The sequence below is a fragment of the Rhodamnia argentea genome, chromosome 11 (genome assembly GCF_020921035.1).
Source record: "Rhodamnia argentea isolate NSW1041297 chromosome 11, ASM2092103v1, whole genome shotgun sequence".
Classification (NCBI taxonomy): domain Eukaryota; kingdom Viridiplantae; phylum Streptophyta; class Magnoliopsida; order Myrtales; family Myrtaceae; genus Rhodamnia; species Rhodamnia argentea.
The window spans coordinates 22,404,541-22,430,337 of NC_063160.1; the positions used below are offsets into that span (position 1 = coordinate 22,404,541).

At 42.4% G+C, this 25,797-nt stretch overlaps 5 protein-coding genes and 1 pseudogene across 5 annotated transcripts; 3 read left to right on the forward strand and 3 right to left on the reverse strand.

The window, feature by feature from the left end:
- Nucleotides 1-1,155: 1,155 nt before the first annotated feature.
- LOC115756858 (serine/threonine-protein kinase/endoribonuclease IRE1b-like) lies at nucleotides 1,156-2,750 on the reverse strand. Its single transcript, XM_030696825.1, has 6 exons — nucleotides 2,422-2,750; nucleotides 2,177-2,320; nucleotides 2,059-2,110; nucleotides 1,876-2,012; nucleotides 1,397-1,718; nucleotides 1,156-1,293 (listed from the first exon to the last, which is right to left on the reverse strand). The coding sequence occupies exons 1-6, from the start codon at nucleotides 2,748-2,750 to the stop codon at nucleotides 1,156-1,158; spliced, it is 1,122 nt and encodes a 373-aa protein (XP_030552685.1).
- A 1,822-nt stretch (nucleotides 2,751-4,572) lies between these two features.
- LOC115756846 lies at nucleotides 4,573-9,782 on the reverse strand. The gene is made up of 9 exons (XM_030696816.2): nucleotides 9,270-9,782; nucleotides 8,585-8,630; nucleotides 8,419-8,497; nucleotides 8,280-8,325; nucleotides 8,086-8,184; nucleotides 6,606-6,674; nucleotides 6,171-6,531; nucleotides 5,906-6,063; nucleotides 4,573-5,668 (listed from the first exon to the last, which is right to left on the reverse strand). The coding sequence occupies exons 1-9, from the start codon at nucleotides 9,702-9,704 to the stop codon at nucleotides 4,844-4,846; spliced, it is 2,118 nt and encodes a 705-aa protein (XP_030552676.1). The 5' UTR covers nucleotides 9,705-9,782; the 3' UTR covers nucleotides 4,573-4,843.
- Nucleotides 9,783-11,623: 1,841 nt separating this feature from the next.
- LOC115756848 (transport and Golgi organization 2 homolog) lies at nucleotides 11,624-14,427 on the forward strand. The gene is made up of 5 exons (XM_030696817.2): nucleotides 11,624-11,920; nucleotides 12,016-12,199; nucleotides 12,796-13,002; nucleotides 13,570-13,761; nucleotides 14,084-14,427. The coding sequence occupies exons 1-5, from the start codon at nucleotides 11,838-11,840 to the stop codon at nucleotides 14,219-14,221; spliced, it is 804 nt and encodes a 267-aa protein (XP_030552677.1). The 5' UTR covers nucleotides 11,624-11,837; the 3' UTR covers nucleotides 14,222-14,427.
- Nucleotides 14,428-15,591: 1,164 nt separating this feature from the next.
- LOC115756847 lies at nucleotides 15,592-18,799 on the forward strand (annotated as a pseudogene).
- A 1,487-nt stretch (nucleotides 18,800-20,286) lies between these two features.
- On the reverse strand, nucleotides 20,287-21,222 carry LOC115756867 (metallothionein-like protein 4B). The gene is made up of 2 exons (XM_030696839.2): nucleotides 20,844-21,222; nucleotides 20,287-20,596 (listed from the first exon to the last, which is right to left on the reverse strand). The coding sequence occupies exons 1-2, from the start codon at nucleotides 20,933-20,935 to the stop codon at nucleotides 20,425-20,427; spliced, it is 264 nt and encodes an 87-aa protein (XP_030552699.1). The 5' UTR covers nucleotides 20,936-21,222; the 3' UTR covers nucleotides 20,287-20,424.
- A 1,229-nt stretch (nucleotides 21,223-22,451) lies between these two features.
- Nucleotides 22,452-25,551, forward strand: LOC115756854 (probable anion transporter 5). The gene is made up of 2 exons (XM_030696820.2): nucleotides 22,452-22,918; nucleotides 23,773-25,551. The coding sequence occupies exon 2, from the start codon at nucleotides 23,926-23,928 to the stop codon at nucleotides 25,252-25,254; it is 1,329 nt and encodes a 442-aa protein (XP_030552680.1). The 5' UTR covers nucleotides 22,452-22,918; nucleotides 23,773-23,925; the 3' UTR covers nucleotides 25,255-25,551.
- The last annotated feature ends 246 nt before the right edge of the window (nucleotides 25,552-25,797 follow it).

Below are 25,797 nucleotides of genomic sequence, written 5' to 3' on the forward strand. Positions count from 1 at the left end.
TAGTTATTTATTTATTTTTAATTATTGTTGATGCTTCTTAGTAGAATGTTGGATAAGAGAATCGGTGTGAAGCTTTTAACATAAAATCCTTTCGGTACAAGCAGCCCGTCTCAAAATGAAGCTGTTAATTTCTCCTGAATGTTTCTTTTGGTTGGTGGTTGATGTTAGACACCGGTTATATGTCCTCTTTTCTCTCTTACCTAAATATTTTTTTTTTCTTGCCCCATTGATGCTAGTCTGCCGATGTTCCAACTATCTGATCAAGCTTGACATGTCGAAGGTTTTAGCCAGATATAACTTATTTTGTATTTAAAACACGAGTCAATATTTGTCGATGCTTGTGGATTTCCGGGAAGCCAGCCAAACGGACGGTCGCGGAGAAAAGTCGTGTTTTTTCCTTGATTAAAATCCAATCGCAGTTTCGAAAAGCTCGTTACCCGTGCCTTGAAGTTGGAATTATTTCGAAGTTCGAAAAGCTCGTTACTTGCATTCTTCTCATGCACTTTGTACTGGTATTTGATTGCGCAGGATTTTTGTTATTGAGGCCCTGGGATTGATTGTGGAATTGATAACATATGGGGATCAACATGACTCTTACCCTTTTCGAGTGAGACTATGAAGGTTAAACTTCAAATGGGCAAGTGTGAGCTCGTTTTTTGTGCGAGCACGAAGAAAGGAAAGGCACAATCATAAGTTTAACGTGCCTAGAAACCGATAAATACAAATTCATGACTCTCAAAAAGAGAAGTGAATACATGATACGACACACGATTTGTATCTACTGAATGAATTGGTTTCCTAGGACTAACTATTATAAATGGAAGTACAATCCAATGTGATGCAATGGAATTCCCTAAATACACTACTAAACATAGCTTTTTTACTTTATTTTTTTCGATGAAGATACGATCTCTCTTTTATTTGCCTTTTTTCTTTTTTATAGTTTTAATATTTTTTGAAGTAAGATTGATCGAACGTGATATGAACATGCTAGGGGATTCAAAAATATGCAAACCCATTCGACTAAAGCAAATAAAACAATCAGGAACCAGAGTGCAGAGTTTAGAGCAAGCAAGAATGCAGAGTTTAGAGCAAATAAACAGAGCCTACGTTCAATAGTTAAATGGTGGCTCACAGCCTCACACCTACTAATCATCAACGCTTGTCCCTTGTAAAGAACTTCCCAAGGTATCGATTTCTTTGTAAGTATTTGAAAGCCACTTGGTATGACTCCATCAAGAGATTGGGGAATCTTTTGGTGAAGAATGTCTCTAAACTCTCGCCGGACCGCGCCTGCCAGAGCCATCAAAACAATATAAGCTGTGAGCACCTTAATAAAAATACAAAGTTTGCACAAGTCAGTAGCCCCAAAAATCATTACAGATCCAAAGAGTACCTCCAGGTCTGTTGAAACTTCCTGCCTGTGAGCCCACACGTTCCTCACCATTCGCAATAAGTGCTCGGCAGACTGAAAGTTATAGTGCACATTTGCATCTGCTAGGATAGCCAAATAACGATCCTCTATGCCGGATTTCCAACCCTCTGTCCACGTTACATCAAAGAAATTGTGCTTCTTGTTAGATAATATTGTAAGAACCATGCTTTGTGGATCATCTCTCCTTAGCTTCAGTACAGTAGCGAAGAATTCAGATAAAAAGTCCATCCTCTTGCTTGGACTCCAAAAAGCTGGATCAATAAGCACGTCTGATATGGTTGGCCTGCCAACAATCAAGAGCAATCAACTATTGAATCATGCTAAATAATTACAAATAATGAACTATAGCCCAACATGCTCGAACAAATCGACTACACGAATAACGAGCATGGCATTGTTTCAATCTCTGATTGGCTCAATGATAGGTGCAGCACTCTCACCTCGACTGAGGAAGCGGATTTAGCAAACGCTTGATGAGGAGCTTGACTTCGACGTTCAAATCCAATTTTTCTATATCGTGATTCTCACTATTTTTCTTAGTATTCTCGTCAGGATCTCGAAAGTCATCGAATTGATGCTGTCCACCATAGGCACAAAAGAGCAAGAGACGACCGAAGCAGAACATGTCTGTTTCCGGTGTTGGGCTCTGACCATGAAGTAACTGTTTTGCACGACCTGCAAGTCATGTATCAGATCATTAGCATTCAGATTATGCACTTGACAAAAAGAAGATGAACCTACCAGGGGCAAGATTTCCCATCCAAGTTTGATATCCGGTAATCCCTGCGTTCATGATCTTCTTCAACAATCAACACATTTTCAGGTCTCAAGTCTCCATGAACTCTACCAGACTTATGCAAGTGATCCAGTCCTAATGCCACATCCCTATATCAAAACACATAGTAAACATACGTAACAATAAACTAAGCCATTGGAAATTAAAGCAAACTTTTATCCATCAATTCAAACCAAAACAGAAAAATTACTCCATTAGTTTCAACAACGTCTGCGAGGGATGACCATTAGCTGTCCACAACTCAAACTTCCGCATCCTATCCTTGAGAGATGAAAGCTTCTTTTTGTGAACAACCACTGCGGGTGCATCACCAGGCATCATATCGAAATCAGAAGAAGGGCGGAGTGCGACGATGAGATTCTGCAGACTAAAATCACATCGCTCTTGAACAATTAACCCGTATCCCCTGTAGCTCTGGATTACTTTGTGAATAGATACCACATTTCGGTGTGGGCGCATGTGTATGAAGTTGACAGTGCCCTCCTCTACATCAACGTGACCAAAAGGGAAGGTTTTCATGGCAACAGAATTACCTTTATATTTGCCCTCAAAGACCGTGATCCGTTATGGCCTTTACCAATTTCTTCTTCGTGCACTTTAATATGCGACCACTCAATCGGCGTGAAAACACCAAAATATATATCCTTCTCGAGCATAATTTGTCGCATCACGGTAGCCGCGTCTTGAACAATCAATTCCAGCTTTCTCTTCCATCAAGCTTGTCGGATCGGTTGAGTGTGTGAGTGAGAGAAAAGTCGCACTGGTGACAAGTTCAAAAGGCGAAAGAGAACTCGGAGTTTATAAGAAGTACGTGATGTTACTATCTGCACTAACTAGGAACATATCAGAACATCATCCTATATCGTTTATCTAAAGTTGGAACCGTGTGACTTTGACTGGATGTATTTCCTATTTCGTTGTTGACGAGAGTGTTTATTTTAGGAAATGGGAACATACATGCAAAGTCCGCGCGTCTTGATCTGTTTCATCTCCTCACCATCTCACATTTGCTCCTTATAGACGTTAACAAAGTCTCGACCGGGAAAAAGAAAAAAAGAAAGACAAAGGCTTTAACAAAGTCTGAGGACACAAAATGTAAAGGACATAAGAGCTTTGGAGGCACGCAATCGGAGATTCGAGGGTCCGCCTCGGGATAAAAAATGCAAACAAAAAAAATCAAGACGAAAAATCGAAATTGAATGCCATTCTATACGAATTTAGAAATCCATCAATTTCACGTTCAAAAGTGTTTTGAAAATTCGGAGAATTGACAATGTTATACAAATCGATCATAACACTAATCCCGGAAAAAAATATGAAGTAGCTCTAGTAATTACGAGATTTCCAAATATATTGTGGAGGCAAGGAGATATCATATTGAATTAATCCATGCAATTAAGGACTATACCCTAATAGTTAATCACATAATGATTGAAACATTGAAAAATGTTGTACTTGTAGAAGCTTTAAACGTCAACGAGTTGCCTGCCATGCCCGTGCCACCTCACGGCGGATAGCTCTGCAATAAAAATTTCAGATAAAAGCCGGCATATTCGAGTCTTCGATTTCCAAATCCTGATCCGGTCTCCCACCAGAATTGAACTTTAGATGGCAAAGCAGAGGACCTCGTGATTTCCAGCTCGCAAGTCGGCATCGGCGTCCTCGAGTCTGATCCTTACGCTGCTCATCATGTTCTCCTTCATCGTTCTAATCCTTCTCGCCGATAGGTGGAATTTTGTTGAACTTTTCACTGTGATTTGGTTTCGATTGCATTGCCGATGCTGTTGTATTAGAAGCGGTTAGTAACTCTGGCAGAAATAATTTTTCAGCTGAAAATTTCTTCTTGTAGCGTGGCCTTTAGGTGAAATATGCATTGGCATAATGGCTGTATGATTTCTTGAATCTCTCTCTTGATTGCTTTGAGCAATTGCGGATGCATTGTGACGGAATGCTACGTGATTCTTTATTTATGTTCTCTTTCACTAGTTTAGTGGAATAGTAAAAGTTCACTCAATTCCCAAGGAAAAAACACAAGAAGGACAAATATTTAGACACAACTTAAAGAGTTCTCGTTCATGAGTCATTCGACCACCCATGATTCAGTTCTTTCCCCCATTTTATGCTCCGGGTTTTGGTGCACTTAAGGATAAATAATCATCGCGTGATCGTTGCTCGTTGTCCTAGAAATGAATGAGCACCCACAAGTCACAAACTGCCAACAGAACCAGACCGAAGCACTTAACAGCATTAGTGAATTGGCAAGGAAATTTCTATTGGGTCATGCCTTCAACAATGATTACAAATGCAAATAAGCATATTCTACAGGGCTACAGAGTCTCGGAGGGTAAATTATGGCTTCTAGTGTTACAAATTCAGACCCCGTTTTGCTAGCGGACCTAAAGGATCAGGAGGGCCCATGAATCTCTCTATCTATACAAGAATAAGACCTACTCTTTTACAACATCAGGTGATCAGATTGTAGCTCTGGCCTGGATTCACGTGCAGGACCCTTAATTGGCCCTGTGGGGTCATGTGAATCCCCACTTCATCTTCCTAAGGTTAATAAATCAAAGGGAAAAAGAAGTAGAAACAAATTCACTAACCCTATACTCTCAGAGCTGCAATGCTAAATCTGGCTTTTCCGTCTCAGGCTTACCGGAAGCAGGGGAGCTAGGGGACTGGAACCCAAAGTTTAAATCAGGAGGCAGAGAACCCGGTCTCTGTTGCTGCAACAATTCCGAGTTGGTTTTATGTTGTGATGATTCATTTGAAGGAGGACTGCGATGAAGCCCTGCAGTCTCTCCTGGGGTCCTAGGATCTTCCACATTTAAGTTCTGCGCAGATCCCGGAGCAATGGAATTCGTACCCGACCTGGAGCTTGGGTCCAGCAAACGAGGGGATTGGAAGTTGAATCCATCGGCCCTAGCTACTCCAATCAATTTCCCCATATGAGCTGCAAGATTAATCTTTGACACACCATTAATCCCATTAATGCCTAGCCCCGTGCAGCTTTGAGGAATCTGAAAGGGAGGCCTCAGTACGTTTAAGCTGCTCCCGCTTTTTAAGGCATTCGGCTCAGAAGCAGAGTTCAACCCCTCAGTATTTTCCACCTTGTCTAACTGAACTTCTGCAGATTCCGTAGAGGGTACAGCAGTCTCCGGTAAACTCGCTCTTTGCTGCTTCTCCAGTAAATTAACCTTCAATTCAGTGCCACACTGAACAGCTTTAGGAGACAAACTGGCGGGGGCAGAGAAAGGACCAAGTACCCGTCTCTGTGGTGAAATGTCATTCTCACCAACCCACCCGGGGCCAAACTTTACACCAGCGGGCAAGGACCTTTCTATCCTCTTTGAAGCAACTTTCCAAGCAACTGGTCCCAGATTAGCAGCAAAACGAGCTAGGCTTCTAGCATAACTGTGATCTGGGTGTAGCCCCACCTGCTCCCAAAGGTAAAGCGGTTGTCAGCAGAAGAAAATATATCCTCAAATGTTAAAATTCTTGGCAAAAGCCATTGCCTCATGTCTCAGAAATTCAAACGCATCACAAGGGGAACTGAAGATGTAAGAATTTTAAGTTATCCTAAACTTTTGATGTATGCTATATGCTAAGTAAGCTTATTGCAGAAATAGGCTTTTGCCTCTCCCAAAAGAAGAGCAGATGAATTGGACACATACAGCCATTAGCTGCTTCCTCTCCTTGCTGAATGTAGTCAGGACGGAAGGCTCATGTCCACATGCAGATGGAGGGAACTGGCTATATGTATTGCGCCTGTTCTCAGTAGATATAGCTTGCTTCCTGTCATGCTTTGCTGAACTGCCCTTATATAGGAGACCTGGAAAGGCAAAAATCAAAGTCACCATGAAGACCGGATCTGTGCATTTATGGCTAATCATACAAAACAAGTAAGAACAAGCCAGCTCTTTTATCAGATGTACAGACCTGCATACTCATCATTCCTATCATGTCTCTTCTCCAGAAATGGACTTGCATAAATATCATTATTGCGAGAGCCATAATGAAGTCGTCCCGATAAATTGATCGGACCATATTTACCAGCATAAGATGGTCCCTTTCTGAGATCATACGTTGATGGCGTAGTGTTCTCTCCTCCAGTTGCAAGAGTTGCATCAGAAGAAAATTCTGAACCAGCACGGTCCAAGGGTGGCCTTCCCACTGGCCTCTTCAAATTTTTTGTTGGTGGTCTGCCTCTTCTCACTACCTTTTGTTCAGGTTCATTGTCATCACTATCTTGCCTCAGATTCTCAAAATTCTTGTTCGCCAGCTCTTGTATAGCACGAGCCTGTAAGCAGAAGATTTCATCTAATGAAGAACTATGGTGATTTCGGCAAGATATGCATGGAAAACGAAATGTACCTGTCGAAAGTAGATGGTGTCGGGGGCATTATACTGCATTGCATTTGAACAAATCAAGAAAACATCTTTCTGCAAGAATAGATGCAAAGGACATTAGTACTACAGTTATTTCAAACAATCAGATAAAAGGAAGCATGAATATAGAAGTCAAACATAGTATCTTGTTGAATGATCCAAGCCCACCAAATCAACAATGGTAATGTAGGTATAGTAAATACGATACTAAGTATGCAATATCATGATCTCAGTGGAAGCAAGGACAGAAAACAGCTTGCTTGCTGATATGAAACCATCTTGTAGCAGTGGATAAGAAATGAGAAAGAAGACCATGCGTCCTAGCCACGCTTAATGTGATAGGCCAACCAGGAAAGGTGCTAAGAATTCATGGCTAATGCAAAAGCAGAACTAACATGATGCAAATCATAAACACTATCATACTGTCAATGACAGGGCAACCAACAAGCAGAAAACAGAGTGGGCAGAAGCAAGGAAGCAACATGCACAGGACCAGCAGATGTTCTACATTTCTCTGGCACAAATTGCAACTCCACATGACAGTAGCAGGCCTCAAACCATCTTAGAGGACAGAGCATATGGAGAGTCCTGTCCACAGTACAACTAGCAATATGACCATTAAGACGAATTAAAGGAAGAGCGGTACATGGGCACAGATAAATCTACTCGAACCACCCATTTTCTGGGAGTTACCATGATACTGGTTAAATTAGACGGAATCATGGAAGCCTAAAGTTCCTTCCGTCCTCCTTTTCCTGCATGGGGAGATGGGACAAGAAACGGCAAAGACAAGATCCAACTGTGTAAATCCCATTAAATGCTATGCATCTGGACTTGAATTACGAACTCTCCGTGGCAAACATCTAAGACAAACTAGAAGACAGAATGCACTTATTTACCACAAACTGAGGTCTTCAAGAAGCAATTTATAACATTTCTGTCTAGAGACACTGGTTGGATGAATGCTATGACTTATACACCCAGAAAAACAAATGATGTGCGAAAAGTATAGGGTCAGTTCACTTAAAAAAAATAAAATAAAATAAAATAAAACCTCCCAAATAGCAATGAAATAACAGATACCGCATAAGGAAAAGAAGATAACAAAAAATCAATACGAATGAGTGCCAAAAAAATTGACAAATGATGTGATGATTGGATGCGAGAAGCAATACCACCGACCACAGAAGTATGACCAAAGTCCAATCAACTCTCGACAGATAGCACGTAACGCCAGCAAGATTGATTAAAAGCTTTATGTGCTGTTAACGAACAAACATAACAGGTGCAACAGCTATACAATCGACACAATAGAAACTTAAATGTATCCACAGGTAACGGTTCCATTTGAAAATGAGACTTAGCCCATGCAGGATAACCGGAGATATTCCTCTCCACCACATAATCACAAGCATCGATACTAAATGACTAGCGAGAATCAACAGGAAAGAAGAATATAAATAACCTCGAATTGTTCCAAGTTGGCATATGCTCCACCGGCAAGTTTCTTCCGCACAGTTCCAAAATCCATTGGATGCTCTATGACTTCATGGTAGTCAGGGAGCTGGGCAGCAGAAACAAAAAATGCAACAAATAAGGAAAACAGCTTTTTTTACCAAAAGCCTTGGAATTTAATGTATCATCACTTCCACAACTTACTTCCTTGGGGTCCACTGGTTCGGAAAACACACCATAAGTGTCCTTCCTGAAATTGAATTGATACACCAACTCAGCATATTGACTATCAAAAGCCACATAAAAGCAACCGACCCCAAACCTGAAGAGCTTAAAAACGCACTTTTGAAGCCTCTCGAGTATAAAGACCAGAAGCTTTTTATCAGGCAATGGAGTTGAAGGTCCCGAATCCATCTGAGTCCCTGCACACGGATGCATGACACCAAAAGTCAGCAAAGCAGTAGCAACTTTCTGCGTTAAGAGCTCGAAAAGTTTGATTTAATACACACCTTGATGGTTAGCCGTGGTTTTCGACCCAGAAAGAGGTTTCTCTCCCTGCGCAACGTTGATAAACATGACTTACCAATTACCAAAAATGAAGACTGGCAAATGCATTTTCCATAATGAGTACAGAACCATCAGAAATGGCCGTGGAAAGGCAAAGTGGGATGGAGTTCAAAAGGGCCCCAAAAATGGAAAACGCGGTTGAGAAAACCGTGAATAATAGTTGAAGAAAAGACAAATCAAAACTATTCGCCATCAACTCTGTCTGCCAAAATGATCATAACCTTCGAATATCAACGATGACTCAATAGCAAGAACAATCAAAAGAATTTCTTGAAGAGAAATCAAAAAAGGCAATCATCACATGTTATTCAATTCAACTGAAGAAGTTCCATAAGGAGGAGGGGAAAAAAGTCTGCTCTCGTTTACTAAAACCGGCCTATAAAGAACCCCAGCAACAAAGCAGTACACACAGTTCAAAGGCCCGACTTTCAAGGACAAAAATTTCAAATCGGGTCAACTTATATTCCTCCATTGGAACCCAAAAGACGACAAATTCGCTCCCTCAGAAAACAGGACAAAGTTAAAAATAGCGCTTTTTAATTCATACTCTCTCAATTCAAAACCCACGAAACAAAAACCCCCAAAATTCAGCCCACTCACTGGCAGCAAAGGAGAAAAATTCACCACCTTTTCACCATCAGCAGCCCCGGACACGTCCCCGATCTCTCTCATCTTGCGCTTCCTCTGAGAACCATCCTCCTCCGCGCTCGACTCCGCCGGCCCCGTCGCACCCGCACCCGGCGGCGACCCCTCCTGGCCCGCGGCGGGCAGCTTGAGGACGAGCTTGAGCTTCTTCTCGCGGCGCTTGCCGGAGAATTCCCCGTCGTCCTCCTCGTCGTCGTCGGTCTTTCCGGGGGAGGGGGCGTCCGGGATAGGGTTCCGGCGCGTAGATCGGCGGGGGGCGGCGGGATCATGACTGCGAGACAAGCTCGGGGCCGAATTGTCCCGCTTGTGCCTCTGGGTCTGCTGCTCCTCCTGCTGCTGCTTGAGGTTGCGCTTCTGGAGATCCAACAGCGAAGGCCTCCCCTTCTTCTTCCTCTTCTTCTCCACCATCTTCCCCATGCCTTTTCCTCTCTCTCTCTCTCTCTCTCTCTCTTCTTTCTCTCTCCTCTCTCTATGTGTGGGTCGACAGACGAACGGGGCATTAACCTTATTTTCTGTTTTTTAATTTTAATTATATATGTTCGCATTTCGTTGTGGAGAACAGCACTTGTTTTATTCGGCTACGGTTTTTGGTGACTTTGAGGTAGAGCGAGCACGCTCGGCACGTGAGCTCGGCCCCCCCTTCTTTCCCGAGATTGCACACGTGGCGATGTGGAGCCCCGGGGTTTGAGTCGGGCTAAAGCAACCGGGCCAAAAGCCAAACGGGCTTTTTTGGCCTTTTTGACGCTTTTGCCGGCAAGTGACTTCGAGGACGTTTCGTATCAACGAAAAGTGAAATTCCTCCGAGATTCCCTTTCATAAAATTTACAAAAAAAAAAAAGATAGAGAGAGAATAAAATAAAACCCGACCCATAATTAATCATGGTAATCTACCCGGTCATAATAATTAGAAATAACTATAAAAATTATCGCTAAACTTTGATTTAATATACAATCTTATCTCGAAAATTTTGATATATTTGTTGTGGTCTTTGCAATTTTTTGTCCAATGCACAGTATCGTCTCTAAATTTTTAATTTATTCAATATAAAAAATTAAAAGTTTAAAGGTGTTATATGGTCGTTGAATATTCGGAGGCCACGCGTGTTGTTCTCCTGACAATTATCTATCAAAGATAAGGTCATAGGATGCTTATGGCCGGAGAGCTTGTCGCGAACCCATTGGTCCATTTTGCATCTAACCCCGCAGTAATAGTAGCAGTGGCATCGACACGCAGTTCAGCAAAAACACGACACCTTCAGTTCGAGGTACACCTGTCCGCGTATGTGAAAGAGCTGGCGTTGACGGCCGTGAGCCGGACGAGAAGACCCGTCCAAAGGCTAATGATAAATCGTACTTCTCCTTCTCAACGTTACATCACAAGCTCCTTTTTTGTTTTTTTGTTTTTTGTGGCTTTAATCATTTGGTGTCTCGAAAATTTAATTACATAAAACTTCGTTTATTTCACAACAAATAAATAACTTAAAAATATTTTTCTGAAAGAAGTATTCATATTGTTCGAAATAATTAGCCGATGAAAAAAAAATTTCCTTATAGATGATAATTTATACATTCATGGACGATAAAATATATGTTGATCGTTAATTTTTGTAAGCAACCATGAGATAAATAGTTGACTTCTTTTCTCTCTTTTTAGAGAGAAGCTTTGAAAATTCCTTGATGCGCTTTTGGTCATAGCACCATGGCAACTCACTTCAACACCAACAAACCATTGAGCGAGCGATCACTCCGATGGCAAAAGCAAGCATTCAAGGCAAAGTATGCTCTGTGAATTGACCCTCGTGTGAAAAGAGAGTCATTTTCGCTTGGACCATGATAGAGTTACAATTATGAGCTTACCAACTTCAAAATCTCAATTAGGAGAATCTCCTCGTAGGTCATGACTTACAATATGCTGTTAAAAAGTGATTAAAATTAAGTGGTGATTAAATGGAGAGATTAGGAGGAAATGGTAATTTTCCTAAATAAAATAGGACTTGAAGAAATTTATTCATCCATGAATAAATATATTCTGCATTATAGCTTGTATCTTTTTCTGATCATTCCTTTTTTGCTTGCGAATATCGAAGATGGCATCATAATTCAGTCTTTTCAAATACGTACTATCCTAAGTTTTCACTGGTGATTATCTCTCTCTCTTTTCTTTTCTTTTTTTCCCACCATTGACGTTACTCCATCCATTCAATTTAGTGTAAAGAAACTCTGAAAAGGAGGGCTGTCTTTGTAACTAATGATTATGCCGAAGGAGAGGAGGATCGACAGGCTACGACGGCTTTTTTTATCGTACAGACAAAAAATTTCAGCACCAGAAGCACCAAACTCAAATTCACAGAATAGAACATTTTGACCGGCGGCAGTTCTTGGAAGAGTTCTTCTTGAATACATAATCGCGTGGGTCCTCAGCACAAGGCAGGAGCAGAAGCGAAACTCCAACAACTCAAACTCAGTCGGCAGAATCAAAAGCGACTGGGGCGAAGTTTTGAAGCTACAACCTGCGACTTCTCGACGCTTGGAAGAGCGACGTCGAAGACCATGTGCATCGCCTTGTTCCTCTGGCAGGCTCACCCTCTCTACCCATTCTTCCTCCTGCACAACCGAGACGAATACTTCAGTCGGTAAGTCTTGTATCGGTCGAGACTCGATTTCTCATTCTGGGTTCGGCAGAATTTCGCAAATCATGGAGAAAGTTTGTGTTTTTTGTTTCTGAAAGACCGACGGAACCGGTGGCATGGTGGGACAATGGGGATATCCTCGGAGGGAGAGATGGTCTGGCCGGCGGGACGTGGCTGGCTTGTTCGAGGAACTGCAAGATCGCTTTCGTCACCAACGTCAGGGAAGTCGCCAAAGGCCCCCAGCCCAAGAGCAGAGGAGACTTGCCTGTTCGTTATTTGGAGGTGAGGAGATTCTGACTCACTTCGCTTCTTTTTGTTCAATTTCGCGATGGGTCAATGTTAAAATCGGAGGTTATCTAATGAATCGGTCTGAGAGTTGCTTCGCGTTCTGCTGATTCTGCTAGATTTTTTGCTTTTGTAGTGATGGAATTTATTTTCGATACCCTTTGTGATGCTCCTTATCGTGCGGTTGCAAGGTATGAGACTTGGCATCCCTAGTCCACGAACCAGTCAAGAGTGATGAATCAAACTTAGATTAAGAACAGCATGCAAAACCTTTATGTCAAGAAGAGACTACAGAAAGTCCTGTTTGTATTGTTATTGTACTGGTGAATAATGTTTACGCTTACTTCTACCTTGAAGTTGAGCTTGTCTTGTGATTGACACGGTATCATCCATTTGGGATGCGATCACTTGATCTTTGTAAGAGGTGGTATCTATTTTCTGTGGTGTTGACCTCAAGTTGCAACGTTTTTTGTTAGATCAAATGTTATGTTGGATGATAGCTTCAATTTCATACTTCTCCGGCCATTCTTAAGTGAATTTTCTTATCTATGGAAGATCACATCACAATCCTTATTCCACCTTACCTTTTTCAGAGCAAGATGAACCCCACCGAGTTTGCAGAAGAGGTTGTGATGGAGGCACATCAATATAGCGGATTTAACCTGATACTAGTGGATCTATGTTCCAAATCCATGATCTATGTGACCAATAGACCAAAAGATGACAAGGCTCTTGTCTCAGAGGTTCCTCCTGGGATCCACATACTATCAAATGCAAGTCTAGACACCCCTTGGCCTAAGGTAAGAAGGTGTCTTGCTCTGGTTGATTTTATGTTGTCCTTGGTTTGTCTTTTCTATGTTGAAGTGGATTACAAGTTCCAGTTGGAAATTCGAGGCAAATAAAACAGCTGCAGAAATGGTCAGTAGAATTTGTTTGTCACGCATATTAGATTACAATCTCTACTCCAAGCAATCTAGACCTCAATTATTTGAGGGACTGCCTAGTTAGCATTCCTCAACTACAAAGTTTTGGAGCCCTTTACCTATCGATCATTGATATGCAAGCAGCATAAAAATCTTCATATTCTGGAAATTTATGCCTTCAGATGTATGAAATTCCCATGGCAAGTGAACTTTGAATATATCATCAACTGAGTATATACGTTCACAGATATACGTATAGATGAATCGCCCATATTTCTCCAGATTGGGATGCTTTGTTCAGATCGTCGTATGAGTCGTGACTCTGCCTGTTCATGTTCTGTACTTTCTTGGAGGCTTTGATATTGAACTTATTCAATTGTTATTGCTTCCCTTTGCAGTTTGGCAGCTTAGTAAAATACTCTGATCAGGTGTTTTGTGACTCAGGCTGTTCTACTGAGGAGTAACTTCGAGAAGTTTTTGGAGAAATATGGCGCTGGTGAACTTCCAGCAGAAGATATGGCCGATAAACTGATGAGGGACACAACTAAGGCCGACAAAACAACGCCTCCTGGCGTTTATTCTGTAGAATTTGAGTATTTGCTCAGTTCAATTTTTGTTGAGGCAAACACTGAGCAGGTAAGATTTTAACAGAGTTTTTTCACAAAGTGGCATGCCAATATAAATGTTTTACGGACGAGCACATAGTAAGCGATATTCTTGTGTGAACTTAATCCACATGGTGGATCGGAGTAGGTTGATTCTAGGCAATAGTTTCACACCAGGCGGAATGATTCCCTTGTGTTTGACAACTAATAGGAGATCATCATCATTCATGACACTTAACGAGAAACACATGATAGTGCTTTCCAGATGATAATTATCCTTGAATCTGGACGTTGAAAGGTCCATTGAATGACTTTTTTTTTTCCCTGACATTGTGCATTTCTTTCATGCTTAGGGATGTTATGGCACAAGAAGCATATCTGCTTTATCAGTGAAGACAAACGGGGAAGTTTCCTTTTACGAAAAATACCTCAAGGAAAGTTGGAAGGAGCACAAAGTGAGTTACATTATGGAGCAGACTGGTACCAGCTGAATATTTCCTCCCTTCGCTTTGCTGTGTCTGCGATTATCGTAAGTCATTTTCGTTTTCAATACTCATGATGAAGCCTGATAGAAAGAAGTTAGATTTCACAACAATGTACAACAAAATGTTATCCCCACAACTGGGCAATGCTGTTGTAGGCAACTCTAACGAATGAAATTGAAGTACAAGAAAAGACTGTGCTCGAGCTTTTCCATCTTTTTTATTTTTATTTTTTGGACGTCGAAGAGCTTTTCCATCTTGAAGAGCAGCAAAAGTGGTCTTGGATAGTGTCCAAGAATCAGTGTTATCGGCTCTGAACGTTGCGCACTCATTCCATATCAAAAACAGGATGAAAGTTCCTTCTGAGAATGTCATGGCAATGTCCATTCATAGTTATGAGATCTCTGCTGGTGTGGCTGGTGGCTTACGTTGTCGCAGGGATATTTTGTCTATGAACCTCCAGTCCAGAAACTATTGTAACATGATGTGCCGGATGAAATCAATGATAAAAACCTTTTCTTGTGGGGCCTCATGGGGGATGTGTTTCTGAATTCAGAGCTTGCCTATGTCACTGAACGGTTGAGGTCTCTGTGGATCGTGTCAAGATGGAGGAAGTCACAGGTATTAGGTCACTAGTGATCCGACAATCTCAGTCCAGGATCTTTCACATTCGTTTCCCAGCTGGGACGATACAAGAAGCTCGGAATGATAACGGGCTGAACCGATCGAGGGCCCGACCTGCGTCAATTAGCACACTGAGGTTTGCTAGATTGGAAAAGCAAGTCAAAAACAGTGGTCAGTTTTCAATTTCAAGCCGAACAGAGGATGCTACAACTTCATGTTGATTAGAATAAGGTGGTTTGCTAGATCACCAAGCACACGTGCTATTTATTCAATCAAAGATTCTCTACTCGCATGGTCGCTCTGTTTGTCATTTACCTGAGAGGGCAGTTGGCCCGGCAGCTCATCTAATTTTTGACCATTTTGTGTTCGTTGAATAAGAGAGTTTCGCTTTCGCATCCTTCTCTACATGGGGCTGGCCTTTTGGCCTGGCCAAAGCCAGGGTTCGGTAGGCCCTTTGCTTTGACTGAGATTTTCTTGTTGTCCCATTTCTCTGACTCAAGAAGGATGCCATGCTGTCTTGTTCACTTCAAATATTAGAAGAAGGGTCAGATTCCAATGACGGTTTAGAGCTGAGACTGTCGTGAACTCATTACCCCATTTGCGTATAACAACAATAGATGGGATTGTCATGCAATTCAGCAAAACTTCTGGTACGAGGTACATTGTCCATGCCTGCGAAATAGTTAGCAATAGACCCTCGAGCGAGAGCATTGACACGATGACAAGGGCAAGATTATAAGCACTCGAGCGAGAGCGTTGACTCGATGTCGAAGGCACGCATTATAAGCAGGGTAGGTTTTGCGAGTCAATCCTCGTGCGAGAATAGGTTTTTTTTTTTTTTTTGTGATCAACACTCTGCATTTATGACTTGCACTATATCCGAGAGAAGGAGGAGAAATGGTTCTGAAAATCGTGATTAGATGGAGGGAATGAAACGGAGAGAATCAGATCACAAGGGAGTGGTCTCATCAGTTTTGTATACATTTTAAATCCCAACGTATTGCTATAAAGATAACGAGATTCGGAGGTACTTGCATTTTAATCTAGGCGGGTGAGCGGGCCAACCAAGTTGATGGAGTTCAACTTTGCGACTTCTTGACGCTTGGAAGAGAGACGTCAAAGACCATGTGCATCGCCGTGTTCCTCTGGCGAGCTCACCCCCTCTACCCATTCTTCCTTCTGCACAACCGAGACGAATTCCACAGTCGGTAAGTCTTAATATCAGTCGAGAGTCATTTCTCATTCTGGGTTCGGTAGAATTTCGCAAACCACGAAGAAAGTTCGTATCTTTTGTTTTCTTGAAAGACCGACGGAACCGGTGGCATGGTGGGACAATGGCGAAATCCTCGGAGGTAGAGATGGTCTGGCCGGTGGGACGTGGTTGGCTTGTTGGAGGGACGGCAAGATCGCGTTCGTCACCAACGTCAGAGAAGTCGGCAACGTCCCCAAGCCCAAGAGCAGAGGAGACTTGCCAGTTCGTTTCTTGGAGGTGAGGGGTTTCTACTCACTTTGCCTCTTTTTGTTTCATTTCGGGATGGGTCGACGTGAAAATCGGAACTTGTGCAGTGAATCGGTACGAGAGTTGCGAGAACTCAGCTGATTCTACTAGGTTTGGTGCTCCTGTTGTGATGGGATCGATCATCGGTGCCCTTCGTGATGCTCCTAATTGCATGGTCGGGAGGTATGAGACTTGGCATCTTCAGTCCATGAACTAGTCCAGAGTGGTGACTTAAATTGAATAGGCCTCATTCCAATTTACTAATTCTGATTTGATACGGCTTGCGAGTATTTACGTTAGGAAGAGCATGCAAAAAATTTTATGTCGAGAAGAGATTCTGGTTTGTATTGGGACCAATTTGCAGTCGTTGGTATGGATGTAGGTTGCGGAATGCAGATGGTGGGGGAAGGTGTGTTTTTCTATGATCAAACGATGTACTTCTGTTCTTGATTGTTCTTCCTTCGGTCAGTTGTTTACAGAGTAATTACATCTCAGTAAATTCTGGATAGGAAGCGATGATCGAACTATGTTTATGCTTACTTCTACCTTGAAGTTGAGCCTGTCTTGTGGTTGACTCGGCATTATCCATTTGATATGTGATTATGTGATCTTTGTAAGAGGTGGTATCTAGTTTTTTTGTGTCGTTGCTTTTGAATTGCAGAGTTTCCATCAGATCAAATGTTATGTTGGATGATTCTTCAGTGTGATATCACTCCACCCATTCTTGTCACAATCCTGTTTTCGCCTTACCATTTTCAGAGCAAGAAGAATCCCACTGAGTTCGCAGAAGAGGTTGTGATGGAGGCACATCGATATAACGGATTTAACCTGATACTAGTGGATCTATCTTCCAAATCCATGATCTATGTGACCAATAGAGCAAAAGATGACGAGGCTCGTCTTAGAGGTTCCTCCCGGGATCCATGTGCTATCAACTGCAAGTCTAGACACATCTTGGCCTAAGGTAAGAAAACATGTTGCTCTGGTTGGTTTTGCATTTTCCTTGGTTTGTGTTTTACATGTTGAAGTGGATTACAAGTTCAAGTTGGAAAGTCGAAGCAGTTAAAACTGTTGCAAAAATAGCCAGTTGAATCAATTTGTCAAACCTGTTAGATTACGATCTCCACCGTGAGCATTCTAGATTTGATTGGTTGAGGGACTATCGAATGGCATGTTGAAGTGGATTACAAGTTCAAGTTGGAAAGTCGAAGCAGTTAAAACCGTTACAAAAATGGCCAGGTGAATCAATTTGTCAAACCTGTTAGATTACGATCTCTACCATGAGCATTCTAGATTTGATTGGTTGAGGGACTATCGAATAGCATTCTTCATACTCAGGAAATGCATGCCTTCGGATCCATGACAGCCCATGGCAAATGAACTTTAAATATGTCATCAACTGTGTATATCCATTATCCATTCACTGATGTATGAAAAGATGAATCACCCATACATATTTCTCCAGATTGGGATGTGCCTTATTTGGATCCTCATAAGATTGTGACTCCGCGGGTTTGTGTTCTGTACTTTTTTGGAGGCTTTGATACTGAATATTATTCAATTGCATTGCTTCTCGTTGCAGTTTAGCAACCTGGTAATATATTCTGATCAGGTCTTTTGTTACTCAGGCTTTTCGGTTGAGGAGTAATTTGGAAAAGTTTTTGGAGAAATATGGCGGTGGTGAACTTCCAGCGGAAGAAATGGCCGACAAACTGATGACGGACACGACTAAGGCCGATAAAACAACACTTCCCGGTATTTTTTCTGTAGAATTCGAGTATTCGCTCAGTTCAATCTTTGTTGAGGCAAACACCAAGCAGGTAAAGATCGTACTTCCCTCGCAAAGAGACTTTTTTTTCGTGGTATGCAAGCACATTGCGCCACATTTTAGCAGAGCAGATTTACAGAACGACCTCTCTTTTTCTTTACATGCTTAGGGATGTTATGGCACGAGAAGCATATCTGCAGTATCGGCGAAGACAAGCGGGGAAGTCGCCTTTTACGAGAAGTACCTCGAGGAGGAAAGTTGGAAAGAGCACACGTCGAGTTACATGGTGGAGCAGACAGGTACCGGCTGAGCGATTTCTTCCCTTGGCTTTGCTCGTGCGCGATGAAGCCGATTACAAAAGGAGTTGGATTTCACAACAATGTACAACAAGAAGGGCAATGTTTGTTCTGGACGACTCAAGAGGGGACGAAACTGAAAGGAGAAGAAAATACTCTTGTGCTCGAGCTTTTCCATCCTGAACAGCAGCAGCAGCAGCAAACAGTGATCTATCTTTGCTGTGGCTTTCTAAGAAGTGAAGAATGGCGGTCTTCGTTCCCGAGTTAGCAACGATTTGCGTAACATAGAAATCAATCTCTTTCAGCAAAAGATTAAAGCTTATTTGAACGTGGAGTGGAGTTTCCTACAGCCTGATAGAACCATCAAGTTTAGCTTCGCTTCACTCCCTTTCGACTTTGAAGCCCGGCTCTTGTTGCTCTCTTGGTTGATGAAAGATCCATTTTTTGTGGCCATTGTTCTCGAAGCTGGAAAGAGGGCTTCCGGTAACCTCTCCTTTTTTTTTCTTTTTCTTTTTTTGGGGTCGAGAGTGAACTCTTCTGACTACGAGATAATTTGCCTAAAAGAATTTTAAATTTAGTGTACGATACCCAAATCGATCAGTACACCTTTCAATTGTATCAATTTAATCCTAAATCTTTTAATAATTTATCAATGTAATTATTTCGCCAATTATTTAAATAATAAGATATCATTACATTTCAAAAGATTTAGAACTAAATTGATAAATCAAGTTAAATATTATTAAAAGATTTAGAATTAAATTGACAAATCATAAAAAAAAATTTAAAACTAAATTGATCGGAGACCGCGACCAAGTTATTGGACGTGACCTCGAGACTTCTATAGGTGATCTCGCATCAGAAGGCTGAGCAATAATCCCACATCAGAAGCATGACGAGAAAGTAACTTCTAACAATGTGTCGTGCGGCAATGTCCGAGGATTTTTTTGCGCATAAACCTCCTTTCCTAGAACTATGGTAACACGACGTGCCGGGAATAATCAATGATGAGAAGAGAGAGAGCCATTTCTTGTGAGGGCTCCTGAGTGAGATCATGTTTCAGAATTTCAGAGCTTGCCTATGCCAGAGTAAGATCGATCTATCTGTGGGACAGGCATTGGGAGGCCGAGGAAAAGCTCAAAAGAAGGCCCAGCCCGACCCGGCCCGACCCGTGTCGACCAGCTCACCAAAGGTTTGCTAGATCGGCAAAGCAAAGTCGAAAAAGACGGTTGGTCTGTTTTCAATTTCAAGCCGAAACAGAGGATGGTACTTTGACCAAAAAAAAACAGAGGATGGTACAACTTCATATTGATTAAGCTTAAGATAGTTGCTAATTATAACTTCGGCTGTTAATGGGATAGCCTAGCTACATAGCTTGCAGCAATTTTGGTCATGGACCGTCCTTTAGTCATTATTAGGAAGGAAAGCTTCCTACCCCGCCTAACATTCTCGGCGCTGCTTTATCAACGTGGTCCCAGAGATTTACCTTCTATCGACAGTGAAGTTTCCATAGACGGCAACCTTTCGATTCCTGTTGAAGTTTCCATTGCTTTATCAACCCTTACCCCGAGTCGATTAGCACCCCGAAGGTTCTGCTACATTGGCAAAGCAAAGTCGAAAAAGACGGTTCGTCTGTTTTCAATTTCAAGCCGAACAGAGGAGGGTACAACTACGTATTGATTAAGCTTCAAGACAGTTGCTAATTATAACCTCGGTTGTTAATGGGATAGCCTAGCTATAGCTTACAGCAATTTTGATCATGGACCGTCCTTTAGTCATCATTAGGAAGGAAAGCTTCCTACCCCGCCTAACATTCTTGTTGAGGCTGGCTGCAGATAAAGCTAAGTTCGCCCGCAAACAGACGCATTCATCATCGTCTTTATCAAGGAGACGTAGCACCAACTACTGCTTTCATTCCTATGTTACAGTACATGGGGAAACCCGAGAAAAAAGAAAAAGGGAAGAGGAGACGACGTAGAGAGACTCCCACTACTGCATCACTGTTCATTGCATCGCTTTCTGCTGTTCAAGTGGCACAAGTGATGCACGTGCAACCCGGTCCGCACCGGCAGTTGGCCCGCCCCGTCCCGACGGCCACCACCAACCCGCAGCTGCAAGGGTTGCAGCCGCAGTGGTCCCCGCACGGGCACTTCTTGTGGTCCATTCTTCCTTCAGCTTCCCCGCCCGAGGTGGCGCACCTGCGCCATTCATCCACCAATTAGCACGGACTGCGAATAGCAGATGAAGCATGTCCGCATATTCCTTTTCAAGGGTCTCAGCTCACGTGTTATGCACGTGATCTTAACCAGCGAAAAAAACCTCTGGTACTCTCGACCTCACAAGGCTTGGTGGATGGACGGACCTCGTGAAAGATCCATTCGACACAACATGACGATGCGGCAAACCGGGGTCAGAGTATTATAACCCGAAAGGTTAACAAGTCACCTGCAAGACGCGCCACCGGAGCAAGGGTAAGGGCAGCCGCACCTCTCATCGCAGGCGGCATCGCCAGCACGAGCTCCAGTCACGTCGGACATGGCGGATTTTCTTCTTACGGCTGCAGAACTACTTCGTTTTCCCGAGCGTAGGATATACCGAGAGCTCTGTGGAAGGCGGCGGGGTACGAGGAAGGAAGATTCGAGGTCCCTTTATAAGTATATAAGAGAGAGTTAAAGGACGGTGTTGCATGCATGGCGGTTGGCGGATGACAAATGGAGTCAACCCGCATCGCCCACGGCATGGGTACGTGTTGGACTCGCCAAGGGCACGTGGCACGTCCCTTCCATGCAGCCTCTGCGACCGGGACAGCCCAGAGTTTCGGAGAAATCCGAGGAAGTCGAGGATCCACGATCCGACCACCTCTCTGGTTCGGGAATGTTTTTTACTCCGCGATTGGACTTGGCTGGTCTCGGGTTGATCTTGTCTTCGGTAGGTCAGACATGCAAAGCCATGGTGTGAGGGCTATTGGTTCTTGCAGGGAGGATTATATGGACCAACATATGGTTAATGAAGCTAATCTAGCGGCTTTTGTGCGGCAGATTAGCTCCTCGCGGAACATTAGATGCTCTTCGTGTAGAGTTCGCATTATGCCATTGACCCAATACAAGGTTTCATGAAAATTCACCGGATTAAGTCGTTAGACGGTGATGCGAATTTAATACTAACGGTAAAGTCGGAAGGGCAGCTGAAAGCGATCGAAAGCAAATAGTTGAAAGAGAGATGGATGGTAAGGAGATTTAGGTGCCTTTGGTACTTAGTGGATTCAGATTTGATTCGTGGTTGCAATTTTTTTTTTTCCTAAATTGAGATTCAAGAGTAACCCTATTTCATTATCCAAGAACATGAAAATTTGTTTAATAGTGTGTTTAGGTTGTGAAGATGATGAGATCCATTGTGAAGTCAACGGATGCCAGAGGCTGGCAGTTTTTTTTTTTTTTTTTCCTTTTAATTTTCAATCTATTATAGGAATCCTCATAATTTAAGATGGACCCTTGAGTGAAGATGGTCCATCTTGCGGATGAAAAATTTCACAAAACCAATTTTCTTTCTTGCTTTTGGTTGACTTTTACAAAAGTGAAAATTAGTGTTTCCTATTTTTTCTTTAATTTATGACCAAATTCATCTTCAATGTTGAACCTACTCGTTCAAGTTCTAATTGAATTATTTTGACTGAGCAATTCATTTTCTTTGTCTAAGTTGTTTCCATGAAGGAGCGAAGCAAGTAACTTGATATGCGATGGCAATTTGTACTCGTAGCCCCAAATTGTGAATTGAGATGTCTATGTGTTCGTGAGTTTCTTTTTCTTTACAAAATTTGAAAATTGAAAAAATTAAAATGTTTATTGACCTCGATATATCTATGTATTACATAATTAAAAATTTTTAGATGGCCAACATTGAATAAAAATAAAAGATCAAACTCTACAAGGAAAAATAAGAGGTAAAAGAAGCCAAACGGTTCTTCTAAACGCTATTTACCTTCGCATCTCCCATTGAGCAAATTAGATTTGATAGGAGCTATCAAAACCTATCATTTTCCCCATTTCAAATGTCAGTTGTTACGCATTTGCAATTAAACCTCCCATTCTCTCTCTCTCTCTCTCTGCTCTCTCTCTCTCTGCAGAAAGTCAAATCTAGGGTAGATAGCAGCGACCCAGCTCCAAATCCCATTTGTTTAATACATCAAACTTGAGAAAGAACAGCAAGATCGCATCTTTTTCCCGGTTCTCTTGCGCAGTGCCAGTGCTAGACGGCAACGTGATGAACTCCGATTATTAAAACCCCGAGTCTTTCCTCTGTCTCAAGCTCCACACGGGAAGCTTCAGCCGAGTCGTTAACCGGAGCAACGCCCCTTTGTTTCGGTTGACTTCTGGGTGCGTTCTTGATGCTCTCGTTTAGCGTTTCGGCGATGCGATTTGGGAATGGCGGCCCAATTTCTCATCTGGGTCGCGCATTGATCGGCCGATGACTTCTCAAAGTGATGAACTTAGTCGCCGGTTCGGGGATTTATGGCCATTTAGGTACTTCTGATTTTGCCTTTGACGTATCACTCATTCTTGTTACTGTGTTTGGTCTTATGGGTCTGGGTATTCCCTAGGGTAATGCCGTGGAGATTGGATTTGTTTGGTTTTGTTATTCTTGGAAAATTAACTTGCTTAATAGGATTCCTTCTAATTTAGCTTTCTGCAAGCTTAAGCTTTTAAATGAAAATCTCTCTTCCACCTCACTTTGTTCTGATCTGTTGCGTTAGATACTTAGTAATCAGCTTAGGATTTTGGTGCATTTACTTCGAAAAAAAGCTGCAGTTTGGCTGTGCTTTTGATTTTCTGCTATTTGCGAGTTCTCAATTTGGCTTAAATGATCTTCGTTAGGACAATGTGGCCCTTATTGGACTGCATTTGGGATGGAAAACCCAGTAGATAAGTTGGACGAGATTATATCTGCTTCCGATGGCGCGCCTGTATCGACTGCACTTGTCAAGTGTTTATCTCACGACTGCACTGTCGCTTTCAACTGCCTTGCTGCTGTCATTTGCATTTTCCGATGAATAAATTTGTACATCAATTTTCTTTCTAGCAATTATTGCCTATCAAAGAATAAATAATTGAGAATGTTTGTCGAGAATTGGATTTTCTGTTTGAAGAATATAATTGCAGCTGTTAAAGTGGTGGTTTTCCCAGGCCATCCTACTCAGTATGTATATCTACCCTGCTGAGATGTAGATGGCAGTCAGGCTATTAGTTTGGAAAGTCTGTTCAAGCAAGTTTTTAGTGTTTGAACAATAATTTTAATGCATTATCTTGTTACGTTTGTTTTCATCCGTGACTGACGTGACGTATTCGTTCGTTGTTGTGCCCGTGATATGCACTCACAGCAAAATCTTGTAGAAAGACATCGCTGCCGCTGTTATTTTTTAAGCCCCCAGACGGCAGGAAAGGAACCAATCAGAAGCTAGCTGGCAGGCAGGACTCAGGTCAATCAGGGACATGAGTGGGTGATAATGCAACTCGCAATTCTTTAAGAAAGTATGAAGAGAATAAGATTTCCCAAACGATACTTGATCGTCATTTTGACGTTTATATCTACGTGTGTCTGCTATATAGAACGTGTCGGATTCTCAATTGCCTATACCGTTGCAGCTGATGCAGCTGGAGTAAACCAATCTAGTAAAGGCACGATACTTTCTACCTTTTATTATGGTTATGCCTGTTCACAGGTGCCCGGAGGATGGGCTGCTCAGAAAATAGGGGGAAGACGCATTCTTCTCCTCTCCTTTGTGATATGGTCACTAACTTGTGCATTCTTTCCACTGGACCCAAATAGAATTGTAGTACTAGTGGTTGCTCGCTTGCTTGTTGGTGTGGCACAAGGTTTCATCTTCCCATCTATCCATACCGTCCTAGCTGAGTGGGTTCCCCCTCATGAAAGGTCTAGATCTGTTTCTCTCACAACTTCGGGGATGTATCTTGGCGCGGCTGCAGGAATGCTTTTTCTTCCAACCCTGGTGAAACTCAGGGGTCCGCACTCGGTGTTTGTTGCTGAAGCAGCATTAGGTGCCATGTGGTGTCTACTTTGGATAAAATATGCCAGTGATCCCCCAAGACCAGAACATCCAAAAGCCACAGCTGCTAGTTCTGGGGAGTCTTTGTTGCCAATGAAAAGAAGCCAAAAGGTAAAAGTGGAGAATGGAGGAGGTTCTGTCAAAACTGCCGGTATTCCATGGAAGAGCATTATATTTTGCTTACCGGTGTGGGCCATTGTGGTAAACAACTTTACATTCCACTATGCCTTGTATGTATTGATGAACTGGTTGCCAACATACTTCGAACAAGGTCTCCAACTTAGCCTCCATGAGATGGGTTCTTCGAAGATGATGCCCTATCTCAACATGTTCATATTCTCGAATATTGGTGGGGTCGTGGCTGACCACCTGATTACCCGCAAAATTCTGTCTGTGACTGCAACCAGGAAATTCCTGAACACAATAGGGTTTATAGTTGCTTCTTTTGCACTAGTGGCACTTCCCCTATTCAGAACTGCTGGTGGAGCTGTCTTTTGTTCATCCGTGGCTCTTGGGTTCTTGGCCCTTGGCAGAGCAGGGTTCGCGGTAAACCACATGGACATTGCTCCAAAATATGCAGGAATTGTTATGGGAGTTTCCAATACTGCCGGTACATTAGCAGGCATAATCGGGGTCGATCTTACCGGCCAGCTTCTTGAAGCAGCTAAAGCTAATTACTCTGATCTTTCAACCCCTGAAAGTTGGAAAAAAGTGTTCTTGATACCCGGCCTTCTTTGTACTTTCAGTTCAATAGTGTTTATGCTATTCTCAACGGGGGAGAAGATTTTTGACTGAGGTTAATCTGGCTATATCTTTTAAAGAGCTAATTATTCGTGGATTGTTGCTGTTCCTTGAGCTGATTGAAGCTTTACCGCATGTCATCTTGCCATACATTCTATTCATGAAACCCACAAGAAACTGCAGTGGGAACATAGTGACAGTTTTCTAATGTCTTTTTTTTTTTTCCTTTTGTATTTCCTTTTTATGTTTGAATTTGTAGATCCGTGGAGCTGGATCCATATGCTCATTCCTTTCTAGTAGTTTTTCCCAATAATTCAAACGATGTCACCTGGCAATTTAGCCAGAGTTTTACATGTTTCAGTACTTGGCCTATCTCATGCAACTGGTCATGCATGAAGGGTGACGGTTCTTGTGATTTCTGCAAAGCATGATCGATCTGTTCAGGATTCATATGATAATTTTTGTCCGTCCGTCCTGGCATGAAAAGTGCTGGGGATTGATGCTCCAGGTGATATATCTGTGGCTTACCGCCCTTTACCTCTTTTCATTGGTTTGCCACAATATGAACACGTTTTTGACGGATTCACTGCCCGGCTT

Coding starts and splice junctions, on each gene's coding strand:
- LOC115756858 (XM_030696825.1), bottom strand. CDS start 2,750: ATGAAAACCTTCCCTTTTGGTCACGTTGATGTAGAGGAGGGCACTGTC. Junction 2,321..2,421: donor ACGTTGTTGAAACTAATGGA/GTAATTTTTCTG, acceptor GTTTTGATATAG/GGATGTGGCATTAGGACTGG. Junction 1,719..1,875: donor AATCCGCTTCCTCAGTCGAG/GTGAGAGTGCTG, acceptor GATTGTTGGCAG/GCCAACCATATCAGACGTGC.
- LOC115756867 (XM_030696839.2), bottom strand. CDS start 20,935: ATGTCCGACGTGACTGGAGCTCGTGCTGGCGATGCCGCCTGCGATGAG. Junction 20,597..20,843: donor TCCGGTGGCGCGTCTTGCAG/GTGACTTGTTAA, acceptor TGAATGGCGCAG/GTGCGCCACCTCGGGCGGGG.
- LOC115756848 (XM_030696817.2), top strand. CDS start 11,838: ATGTGCATCGCCTTGTTCCTCTGGCAGGCTCACCCTCTCTACCCATTC. Junction 11,921..12,015: donor CGAGACGAATACTTCAGTCG/GTAAGTCTTGTA, acceptor TGTTTCTGAAAG/ACCGACGGAACCGGTGGCAT. Junction 13,003..13,569: donor TAGACACCCCTTGGCCTAAG/GTAAGAAGGTGT, acceptor TTTGTGACTCAG/GCTGTTCTACTGAGGAGTAA.
- LOC115756854 (XM_030696820.2), top strand. CDS start 23,926: ATGAAGAGAATAAGATTTCCCAAACGATACTTGATCGTCATTTTGACG.
- LOC115756846 (XM_030696816.2), bottom strand. CDS start 9,704: ATGGGGAAGATGGTGGAGAAGAAGAGGAAGAAGAAGGGGAGGCCTTCG. Junction 8,631..9,269: donor GGGCTGCTGATGGTGAAAAG/GTGGTGAATTTT, acceptor AACGTTGCGCAG/GGAGAGAAACCTCTTTCTGG. Junction 6,675..8,085: donor CCAACTTGGAACAATTCGAG/GTTATTTATATT, acceptor CTATTCTTGCAG/AAAGATGTTTTCTTGATTTG.